Here is a 12,086-nt window from a genome sequence, read left to right as displayed (position 1 = left end):
GGAGTCTGCGTAGCTCATAGTACTGAGTGCTTCACAGGACTTCCCTGTGGGGGGACCATTCTCAAGGGAGTTGGGGTGAGGAGAGACCCCTTTATCTTTCTTGTCAGATGCTGCTGACTCAATTCAACCTATTTATCTGCTGATGTCTCCTTTGGAAGCTGCACCATCCTTAAGGTTACATTAGCTAGTAACAAGTTAAATACATTAGCTAGTAACAAATTAAATTAGTCCTCTGGTTCAGTAAAATCAGTTTATCCTGTTCTGGGGAACTTTGCTGATCCCTGTCCAGATGGACAGCGTTCTTGTGGTCCTAATGAGCAGATGTGACTCGTGCCTGAGTGAGGGTTTCTCACCCTCAGCTCATTTCCTTTCCCCTGGCTGGTACTCCTTGGAAGGAATTTCCCATTCCAAATTCCAGGTCAACAAAACTCAGTGATGAGTGTGTTGGCTTGCATGCCAACCCCCTGTGCTTTTAAAAACAAGGTCAGCTATGGTATAATTGGCAAAACACTGTGCATATTTAAGATACAGGATCTGATAAAGTATGTGTGTATGAGTACACACACACATACACACACACACACACACACACACACACACACACACACACACACACCTGTGAAATCATCACTACAGACAGGACAAGGACATGATCATCTCTGAAAGCCAGTTCCCGCCACTTGTGATTTCCTCCTCCTGCCTCTCAGTACCTCCCATCCACAGGCAGCGTGCTCTGCATCCTGATGGTGTAGGTGCGTTCATCAGGCTGATGGAACAACTTTCTCTTGGGAATCTGCGGTGTGCACTAGCCCATGGGGCCTTCAGAAGTTCTGTAGGTGAGCAGCATTGGGCAGCTGCCAGTCAGAGTGTAGGAAGCCCTCCCATCCTGTGCGGCAGACACTGGAGATACTGCTCTATCTAGCTAGTGTGTGGTAAACACTTAGTAACTGTTACTGTAAGCAAAGAGTGAATTTTTGTGGTCCTTCCCAGCCTTTCCTGTTTAGTTTGTGATCATGACTCTGGTAGCCTCATCTTGCATAGTCCTGTAGCCAGGGCACTTGAGAAGTATAGGAAGAGTTGAACAGAAGGAAGAGATTTTAGGTCTCTGATTACTGTGGATGCCAATTGAGTATGGCCTAAAGTAGACATTTTCTCCATCAGTAGACTATCTGAATTTCCTCTGAATTGTGTGTATCAGATAAACTGCATATTTGGGAACTCAGGTTATCATTTACAACCCTTGCTTGGAGCCTTTAATAATACTTTAATAAAAATTTGTAATAAATATTTTTATTATTATCATTATCATCATCATCATTATTATTGTGTGTGCACACATGCCACTGTGTGCATTTGGAGGCCAGAGGACCTTCCACCTTACATGGGTCCCAGGGACAGAACTTGGGCTCCCGAGTTTTCGAGGCAGGTACCTTTCTTTAAAAGCTCATCATCTCATCATCCTGAGTTGTAATTCTAAGTCTGTCTCTGAGCAAGATCCATGTGAGCTTTCTGGAAGATGTTTTTCTGAGGCTTGCTCTTTTGGTCACTTGCATAAAATGGGTGGGGTCAAAAGCATCCCCCACCAGGTGTATCTGCCCTAACAAGGAAGCTCTGTCCTGATGTTTTCCTTTTGGGGCTGCAGTCCACACTGAACGTGGCTCTTGCATTGGTATTGCTTAGGTTCTGAGGGGCTTTGGAGAAGGTGGAGGCGGTAACCAGGGCATGTCTTCTGCACTTTGGAGGTGTAAGCCTTTCCTGCATTTGTCTGGTTTGTCTCTTCTGTCTGCTAACAAGGAACTTATGAGAGAACTCAAGGTATTTTTCTGCCTTCCCAAAAATCTCTTATTGTCTCATCAAACATCTCAGATAGGTACACTGAACACTCCCACTGTAGATACTGAGAAGAGGAAACATACAGCATCTAGAGAATTCATTGTAAACCAAAATATTTGTCTACGATCAGTTTTAGGACACTGATGAACAAAGAAAGGCTTTGACAGGCCTGGAGACTGGTTGGTGCAGAGTGAGACGGGTGTGTTTTCCCTGCTCGCGCCTGGCCGCTGCGTCCACACCGCTGGGTCTGCGTGAGGAGGGGACTGAATCCATCGCCCTTTTTCTCTTTAATCTAGAAAGTGCTGTTCTCCCTGGGGGGATCCTTTCTGTACTATGCGGACCGCTTCAAGCTCTACAGTGCCTTCTGTGCCAGCCACACGAAAGTCCCCAAGGTCCTGGTGAAAGGTAAGGCAGGGCTGGGTGGTTTAGACCGGTGTGCTGGTCGCCAGTTCACATGTGTGCGGATGGCAGTGGTGGATGGCTCTCAGAGAACACTCTGAGTTCTGGGTGGGCGAGGCTGGCATTCCTGTAAGCCACAATACTGGTTTTGAGAAGACAAATGTATTACTCCCTTAAATTCATCATTTATCAGTTTTCTTGCAATGAAAATTTTCGACTCAGCCATTTTGGGCTGGTGTCTTCTTGCAATAATGTAAAACCCACTTCCCCTCTCCCACCCCAAGACAGGCTTTCTCTGTGTAGCCCTGGCTGTCCTGGAACTCACTCTGTAACCCAGGCTGGCCTCGAACTCACAGAGATCCACCTGCCTCTGTCTCCCGAGTGCTGGGGTTGAAGGTGTGCACCACCACCGCCCGATTTCTCCTGTTCATTAATTTCTGTTATAATTCACTGTGCTTCATATACTCTTTGTTCCAGAAGATCATCTTTCCTGTGCTTGTTTTTGTTCATAGGTGTGTGGTAGGAGCTGTCAGTGTTACTACTGAAGTTATTGCAGTTATTTTTGCAGAGACCAAAGGATAGTTTTTATGTTGGGAACATTCTCTTTTCTTATTGCCCCCTTTCTGCTCCCCTTCCTCCTTCTCTCCTTTCCATTTCATTCTCTCCACTTTCTACCCCACTTCTCCATCCTCCTCCTCCTTCCCCTCCCCCCTCACATATTCCCCTCCCCCTTCTTCAAGAATCTAGCCGAGGGTCTTATGTGTGCAAGACAAACACTGCCTTTGAGCTGCACCCTAGGCCAGATGCTTCCCTTGGGGGTTTTGAGAAAATAAACATTGCACATGTCTCCAGAACCTTTCTGCAGCCTCCACAGGTCTGCAATGTGTAAGATGTAGATCTCCCAGAAATAAGAGAGGAATGGTAGTTAGCAGAGACCGGGGTGGGGGATGGGGTTTATAGGGAGAGGGTGGTTAGCAGGTAGATAATGCACTAAACAGAAGAGATAGGTTCTGTGTGCACAGCAGAGGGTATAGCACAGTGGTAGAGGTCACCTTGCATGCAGAAGGCCTTAAGGTCAAGCCCCAGTGCCTCCAGGAGAAAAATGGCAGAGTGACAGGGTTAGCAGTAATTAGAAGAAGCTGAATATTGTCAACACAAAGCGATGGAAATGTTTGTGAGAGATATTCTGAGTGTTCTCACTGATCTTCATGTACGCATATATTAAATTATCACATCCTACCCCATGAATATGTATAATTACTACATATCCATTTAAAAAAAAGCTATGTCTGCTCCATTGTGGCAGCACACATCTGTAATTCCAACACTCAGCAAACTGAGACAAGAGGTAGGATTTTGAGTTCAAGACCAACCTGAACTATCTGGCTAGATCTTGTCTTTAAAAAAACAAAGACAACCCCCCCCCCCAAAAAAAAAAAAAACAAAAAAAAACCAGTTCAATTTAGTCACAAGATTTTCACAGGTCAGTGTAACACATACTATATGTGTATTAGCCATTACTGTAGACAGAGTTCCTCCCAAAGGTATTAAAGAAGTGCTTCTTTGGAAGACAGAATCAGGACACAGTTTGGCTTCAAATGGCCTCTGGAAATGAGTGTGCTTTTCCTCAGCATTGCTATGTGGCTGCCAAGGAAACATTTCTCAAGTCCCTGGTTGAATAATTTCCATGCGTTGTGTTAAATGTTTGCTATCCCAGAGAACTAGCTTGACTTAATGTGAAATCAATGTTAGGAAATACTAGAATAATGCAGGTCTTTGGATAACAAAGACTATGCCCCCAGATAATGTGAGGCATGCTGGGAGTGCTTGCTAGTATGTGCAAATGCATTCTGAGAATTTCCCTGCCATGCTGTCTGATCAACCTATGTTTTCACACATGTGTATTGGCTGTGTGTGTGTGTGTGTGTGTGTGTGTGTGTGTGTGTGTATGTGTGTGTGTGTGTGTTTCCTTTAAAATCTTTATTGATTGCTAATCATTATCAGACTGCCAAAATAAATATTAGTTATTTGCTCTGTAGTGAAGTTATCCATGCATTATATTCTTCTAAGCAATTAGTACTTTTTAAAATCACTCCATTAGATTAAATTTGCCTCTGTGGATTTTTTCCTTAATTCAATAACATTAATTTTTCCATCTGAAAAATATTATACCATCACTCAAAATTGTTCCATAAAACAGTAGGTATGGCCTACATTTTTTAATTGTCAAGTGAGCTGGAGGTTTTTTTGAGAACCAGAGTGTGTGTCTGCCATTCTTAGACTAGGAAGGCTGGTTGGGAGGATGCACTGTGCTCTGAGAGCCTGCTCCCTCCTCATAGGAAATGTACTTCATGACATAGGGACTGTCTTAGTCAACATTTCTAGTGCTGTGAAGAGACCATGACCATAGCAACTCTTATAAAGGAAAACATTTAATTGGGGTGTCTTACAGTTTCAAAGGTTTAGTACATTTAGTCCATTATCATCATGGTGGGACATGGCGGCATGCAGGCAGACATGATGCTGGCTACATCTTGATCAGAAGACAACAGGAAGTGGACTGAGACACTGGGCATGGTTTGGGCATATATGAGACCTCAAAGCCCACCCTCACAGTGACACCTTTCTCTAACAAGGCCACTCCTACTCCAACAAAGTCACACCTCCTAATAGTGCCACTCCCTATGGGGGCCATTTTCCTTCAAACCACCACAGTGACCAACAGCTGTATTTTGCACATGAGAATCTGGATATTAGAAATCAGATTTCTCCATGTGTCAGCTCCAGAGCTAGCCCAGCTTCTGTAGCATGTCTAGGTTACTGTCCCCATGTCCTTTTTGAAAGGAGAATCATGAGCTGAACCTGTGGAATCTGATCTCCCTCCTCCTCCTCTCCCTCTCCTTCCCCTCCTCCCCCTCTCCTCCCTCTTTCCTCCCCCTTCCTTCCCTCTCTTCTCCACCTCTTCTCCTCCTCCTCCTCTCCTCCCCACCTTCCTCTTCTTCCTCCTCTTCTGAGACACAGTCTCACTCTGTCACCCTGTCGAACCTGGAACATGCCACATAGACCAGTCTGACCTTGAAGTCACAGAGACTCACCTGCCTCTGCCTCCTGAGTGCTGAGATTAGAGGCATAGGGTGCGGAGCCCAGCTTGGTTCTTCCTAATAGGACTTTAAGGGGCTCAAAAAGCTGTGGCCGAGGGAACTCATCTCCTGGGGTTGCTGCTTGTCTTGCTGTTTCAAGGCAGGAGGACTCACCACTTCATGGTGCCCTTGTATCTCCCGCAATACATAACACTACTAACCACTTGGGGTGGAAATATACTTTTCAAAAGTGAATAACCACTAAGTTCTGGGAAACTACTCATTTATTCAGAAACTATCAGGTTCCTCTGACAGACTGGGTGCTGTTGTGAAGAATCTAAGTTCATGGAGGGCTGTGTCTAATTTCTGATGGACAAACATAATCCTGATGACATGTAGGTTCTGAGTGTGAAGAATGAGTTTGTTCCAGCAGTGATGATGCTTGTGTACTGATTTGTTCTAAAGACTGCAACTCCAAAATAGACGAACAGAAGAAACATGCAGGGCAGAGTAATGGAGGGAGGGCTCGCTCTTCATCTTACAGCCTAAATTGGGGCAGCCACCCTACCAGCACTGTCCTGTGTCCCCACCAGCCCAAGCACTGCAGGTGTCCGCTGTGAAGTTACTTGAGCATCCCATCCCCCCCTCTTTTCATGTGTTTTGCCTCGGTCCATCATTACCCTGCACCTGGAAGGCATTAGCCATTTTCCCAGTCATCCTGATGCGGATCCCTTCCCACTGTTCCCCAGGGCCACTTGCCATCCCAGCTGGAACAGTGCTTGCCAGTGCTCTGAGCTCTGTTGGGTCAGCTCCCCACCATCCAGATGCTAACAGCTGGTAGCACCGAGCTGACAGTGAGCAGATTGTTCTGAGGTTTTCTGGCCTCACTCCACTTAACAAGGCTGTAGGATGCTGTTTCTGTTTCTGGCTTTTTCTGCCTGTTTTAAAAAGGTCTTCCCAGCAATGAAGTGCTTGGAAGCTTGGGAACCAGGCAGAGATTTCAGCTGGAAGTGTTAGGATTATTCTGGTGTAGCAGGGCGGGCAGATCAGATGACAGCCATACTTTGTCATTCACGGGTCCCAGGAGGAGGTAACAGCCATGCAGCATGGCCCCTTGGGGAAGCCCTGGGATTGTTTAGGGGACAGAGGAATAGCATGCCACCTTGAATAACTTCAGTGGGCTCTGGGGTGTGGCCGACGCTGAGCAGTTTGGCATCTGGCCCTGAGGCGATGAGCAAAACCCATGAGGACCCAGAGTGTCAGCACCTCCTAGAACTGATAGGTGTGGGAGAGGTACACTCTGAATTGATTTCTTGCAGGCAATTCATTTGCTATCTTTAGGAGTTGGCTAGGCCTGGGAAGATCAGTCTCCCCAAGGACAGTAGGAGTCAAAATGTCAGCATAGAAAGACATGCTCAATATGAGGGGAGGGGGTGAACAAAATCCTTTAACTAGTCTGTATCCCCCACCAAACACACACATGACTGACAGGCGCATCCAAAGCATACCTCAGTGGAGACCTCCTCCCTCTCCCCGGAGCCTGCTGGGCCCAGTCCTATAAAAAGATGCCTTGGAGTTACAGTGAGTGTGAGATGAGGTGGGAAGGGAACCACTGGGGTCTGCCACCATGATGGTCTGTGTTCTGCCCCTTCCAGCCAAGACGGACACAGCCTTCAAGGCGTTCCTAGACGCCCAGAATCCGAGGCAGCAGCACTCATCCACACTGGAGTCTTACCTCATCAAGCCCATTCAGAGGGTCCTCAAGTACCCACTTCTGCTCAGGGAGCTGTTTGCGCTGACTGATGCGGAGAGTGAGGAACATTACCATCTGGATGGTGAGCATCTTCCCTTCCCCCAGCCTCGCCACACCCCTACGACACCTGTCCCAGCCAGACCTCTGCACAGCCCCTTTTCAATGCCCTCTCCTGTGTTCTTCTAGTGGCCATCAAGACCATGAACAAGGTTGCCAGTCACATCAACGAGATGCAGAAGATCCATGAAGAGTTTGGAGCTGTGTTCGACCAGCTGATTGCTGAGCAGACAGGAGAGAAGAAGGAGGTGAGGCGTCCCCTCCCCGCAAGCCTTGGTGCTCTCTTTTTATGAGGTGCGATTGTTTTCTCTGGCAGGTGTTGTGCAACAAGTCTTTTCCTTGGGTAGATGCAACACACACATGTCTACTCGTTCCAGACAAGGATCCTATGACAGACCAGTATGAATAACTTCCAAATCCTACTTGATGAACCTATGAGTTTTATTGGGGTTACTTGCAGGAATATGGGTGAGGGGTCACTTACAGGAGCAGAAATGACTCAAAGGCAGCCACATAACCAAAGCCCACCCCAGCATGGGTGACAGCTCACAAAGCTGGGAACCTGGAGCCTACTGCACAACCTGCAGGCAGCTTGGCAGGTTGGAGAGTGTCCTTTCCAAGTGACTCTGGTCTAAACCTCTTCCAGGCAGCTTGGCTGGTTTCTGCTTCTTCAAGGCACCAGGTCTGGTTTGAGAATCTTTGCATTTTGGCTGGTCTGAGAGTGACTCTTGGCTGTCTTTATTGCTTACTCTGGGAAGGAGGGGCCTAGCAAATCTGGTCAGTTTCAGGGACTTCCTGAAGCAGTTTTGAATTATTTACCTTCTGTCTTGAGTAGCTTCCTGGGAGATAGAATGTTTCAATCTTGAGGAAACTGCTACACAACAGTAGGACTCTTGTCTTTGAAGCCTTAGCTTCTTTTCCTGTTGCTTTGGTAAAATACTCAGGCCACCACACTTAAAAAGGGGCCTTAAGTTGACTCACAGCTCAGGGTAAAGTCCACCATGGCAGGGTAGTCACGGCCACAGAAATGTGAAGAAGTTGGTCGCATTGTGTTGTTGGTTAGAGAGAGTAGTAGACACATGCTGACGGTCAGCTTGCCTTTATTTCACACAGTCCAGGATCCCTGCCCACGATTAAGACAAACCTTCCCAAGACAATTAAGGCCAGCCTTTACCTAGACAACCCTTCACAGGTGTACCCTGTGGTCTGCCTCCTGGGCATCGACCTGACAGTTATGCTCTAGGCTACCCATGAATTTTTTTTTTTTTTATTTCAAATTTTATTTTTTTATACGGATATTTGTGTTTCAATTTTACATATCATCCCCTGTCCTCCTCCTTCCCACCCCCGCCCCTGCTTTCCCTCCAGCCCCTCCCTCCCATTCCCATCTCCTCCAGGGCAGACTCCCCTGGGGATTCAGCTTAACCAGGTAGATTCAGTCTAGGCAGGTCCAGTCCCCTCCTTCCAGGCTGAGCAAAGTGTCCCCACATAAGCCCAAGGTTCCAAACAGCCAGCTCATGCACAAAAGACAGGTCCTGGTTCCACTGCCTGGGTGTCTCCCAAACAGTTCAAGCTACTCAGTTGTCTCACTTATCAACTGATCCAGTTGGGGGCTCCACAGCCTTTGGTTCATAATTCATGTGTTTTCATTAGTTTGGCTATTTGTCCCTGTGTTTTTTCTAATCTTGGTCTCAACAATTCACGCTCTTACAATCCCTCCTCTTTCTTGCCAATTGGACTCCTGGAGCTCCACCTGGGGCCTGGCTGAGGATCTCTGCATCCACTTCCATCAATTATTGGATGAGAGTTCCAGCTCGCCCTTTAGGGTGTTTGGCCATCTGATCACCAGACTAGGTCAGATCAGGCTTTCTCTCGACCATTGCCAGCAGTCTACAGAGAATGTATCATTGTGGATTTCTGGGGACCTCTCCAGCACTCTGCCTATTCCTGTTCTCATGTGATCATCATTTATCATGATCTGTTATTCCTTGTTCTCCCTTTCTGTTCTTGATCCAGCTGGGATCTCCTGCTCCCCTAAGCTCTCTTTCCCTCGAACCTTGCCCTTCATTACCCCAACTCACGTCCAGGTTGTTCATGTAGCTCTCATCCATTTCTCTGTCATTGGGTGATCCCTGTGTCTTTCTTAGGGTCCTGTTTTCTAGGTAGCTTCCCTGGAGTTGTGAGTAGCAGTCTAGTCATCTTTGTTTTACATCTAGTATCCTACTATGAGTGAGTACATACCATGTTTGTCCTTCTGAGTCTGGGTTACCTCACTCAGGATGATTTTTTCTAAATCCATCTATTTGTCTGAAAACCTCATGATGTCATTGTTTTTCTCTGCTGAGTAGTACTCCATTATGTATATGTACCACATTTTCTTTATCTATTCTTCAGTTGATTGGCATCTAGGTTGTTTCCAGGTTCTGGCTATTACAAACAATGCTGATATGAACATAGCTGAGCAAATGCCGTTGTGGTATGAATTTTTATTTTCACCAGAGATTTTTCTTGGTAGAGTAAACATGTTTCTGATGCTCTGTTCTTAGCCTTTGGGGTCTCCGATTTTAATCCATACTGCATGTAGAAGTGAGTGTCATTACCCAGGCTGGGCTGTTTCTGTGAATGCCATGGAAGGGTGACTCTGAGTCCCCAGATTAAAATATTTGCCATTTATCTAGTTGCAGCCGCATAGTTAGTACTTGATAAATGATCATTAGGTGAATGCCGGTTTCAGTGATAATAATTCTTTCCCCCATACTGGAAATGCTGCTCCAAAGAAGCAACCACATGGCCACACACACCTAAGAAAGACTTAGAGTGAATCAAAAATTGTTCCTGTGTCACATGAGCACATGAAAAAAAATGTTGGCAATACTGAGGTGAATTATAAAGCTATGATTATAATAGCAACCATCAACATTGTGATATGCCTAGATTCAACTGGAGAGTTTTTTTCTGTTTTGCATTATGCTTCTGCCTAATGGACAGGGAGAGAGCGCCTGCTTCTGCAATGATTAGTAGGGTGGGGGCTCGCCTACTCTGCAGAAGACGCCTCCTCCCTCACAAGTACAAAGGGCTGTTTGGTTTTTTTTTTTTGTTGTTGTTGTTTTTAATTACATGTATTTGTGGGTGTGTGTGTGGATGTCACAGTGTTTGGAGGTCTGGGAACAGCCTGTCAGAATCACTTCTTGCCTTCCACCAGCTAGTGCCTTTACCCCCTGAGCCATCTTGCCAGCCCCAGGCTCATTTACATGTCCTCAATGAAACAGCACAGGTTTGCAGACTGTCCAAAGATAACATTTAGAAGGCAGTGAGGTGAAAATGGGATGGAGATGTGAAAATGAGCGTGTGAGCCCAAAACATGTGAAAGCCCAAACTCTTGGATTGTTGTGCACACAGTAATGAGCTTTTGAGGTGAGTTGTAAGTGGGGGCAAACAGGGTTTTCTGCAGCTGGAAGAAGTCAGTGAAGGCCACTTCCATCCTGAGCATGATTGCATATCTGCCACCTGCCGCCTCACAGTATGGCTTCAGCACACTGTGCAACACCAGGACCTGAAAGTCTGGGGAGGTGTCCTGTAGAGGATGTGTCCTTTCCAACTGAAATGCAGGCCTTTGCCCTGGGCAATAGAACAATATAACCCAAGAGTGTCCCCAGCTTAGGGGCAATGGTTTTATCTATCAGGGTTTAGAAAACACAAATGCTGCTGTTCTGAAATATCTGGTCATTCTTCTTAAATAATTTTAAAATCTCCCTAAGTACAAAAAAAGGTAAGAAGAAAACCCTGTAGTTTCAAAACACAGCCTGGCATGGTTAGCAAGCCCAGTACCACACGGCTGTCCCCAGGAGGCTGACACAGAGGGATCAGGAGCAGGAGGCTCCCAATGTCTGTGGTTCCACAAGGGAAGAGCGAGACGTGGGGCTCATGCCAAGATTATTGGCAAGCATAACACACCGCTGCAGCAGTGTGCATAATAGTGCAGCTGTGGCAGGTGACTGTGGGGGTGGGGATACACAGGGTTGATTCTTGATCCAGGAAGTTTCCCTTTATTGGCAGCATCCAGTGAAAACCTAGACTGAATTTTGTAAGCAATCAGAAATATTGGTCAGTATCTGTAGATTTTTGCTGAAATGGCCACACCTTAGGGACATAGGTCACCTGAATCCTCTTTGATAACCAGCTTTCCTTGGGATCTCACTGAAGATAGATATGTTCACAGAAGACAAAGATGGGAAGTAAATATTTTATGATGAACATGGACCTTCAGTATTCCTAAATTCCCACATTTGGGGAGTTTATCTGGGCCCTGTAGAACATTACTTTTGCTCACTCGATTAGAAGCAGCCAGGGGGATATTTTCCCTTAGAGGAGTGCCTCCAATAGCCGGATTTAATAAGGCACTCTAGTCCATTAATGCAACCCTCTTAGCAGAATTCACTCTGGACTCTTCAAAGGAGGACTCAAAAGGGCCGTTGGAGACCCAAGCAGGGTGATTGGGCAGTGTGAGCAGCCCTGGGCTTCTTGTTACTTTTGCCAAGTGGAAACTGTCAGGACATCTCAGGGGTTATAGCTGTCCATTTTTACCCATGTCCATCAAGACTTCCTTCTAGGAATCATTTGAGGTTTGAGGATCCAGATGCTGTCTTGAGTATCCATGGCAGGACTGTAGAAGCTCCCGAGGGTGGATAGAGATGTGTTACACCAAGTTCTCCACCCAAATCATGGCCGTGCCCTAAACCACAAGGGTGGGGATGTAAAGTCTGGAAGGAGAAACTAGAACATCACATGACAAAAGGTGCATGTCCACATACACACATACACACACACACACACACACACACACACACACACACACACACACACAATTTTGTTTCCTGGATGAAATAGTTTGAACAACAATCACAAAGACTTGTCAAAGACAAACTACCTAAGACTGTATCTCAACATATCTCCTGAGAATTTGA

The 12,086-nt window shown here is 46.2% G+C and overlaps 1 protein-coding gene across 11 annotated transcripts in view; it reads left to right on the top strand.

Annotated features, from left to right (window-relative positions):
- Tiam1 (TIAM Rac1 associated GEF 1) overlaps window positions 1-12,086 on the top strand; it is a 374,882-nt gene that overhangs the window by 344,533 nt on the left and 18,263 nt on the right. For all 11 annotated transcript variants that reach the window (XM_036203278.1, XM_036203274.1, XM_036203273.1 and 8 more), the window contains 3 exons: window positions 2,130-2,238; window positions 6,968-7,147; window positions 7,252-7,370. In XM_036203278.1, coding sequence (XP_036059171.1) covers window positions 2,130-2,238; window positions 6,968-7,147; window positions 7,252-7,370 — 408 coding nt within the window. The remainder of the gene's footprint in view (window positions 1-2,129; window positions 2,239-6,967; window positions 7,148-7,251; window positions 7,371-12,086) is intronic.

The sequence above is a fragment of the Onychomys torridus genome, chromosome 12 (genome assembly GCF_903995425.1).
Source record: "Onychomys torridus chromosome 12, mOncTor1.1, whole genome shotgun sequence".
Classification (NCBI taxonomy): Eukaryota; Metazoa; Chordata; class Mammalia; order Rodentia; family Cricetidae; genus Onychomys; species Onychomys torridus.
Note: the sequence above shows the minus strand (reverse complement) of the source record. Positions and strands in the feature narration are given on the sequence as shown.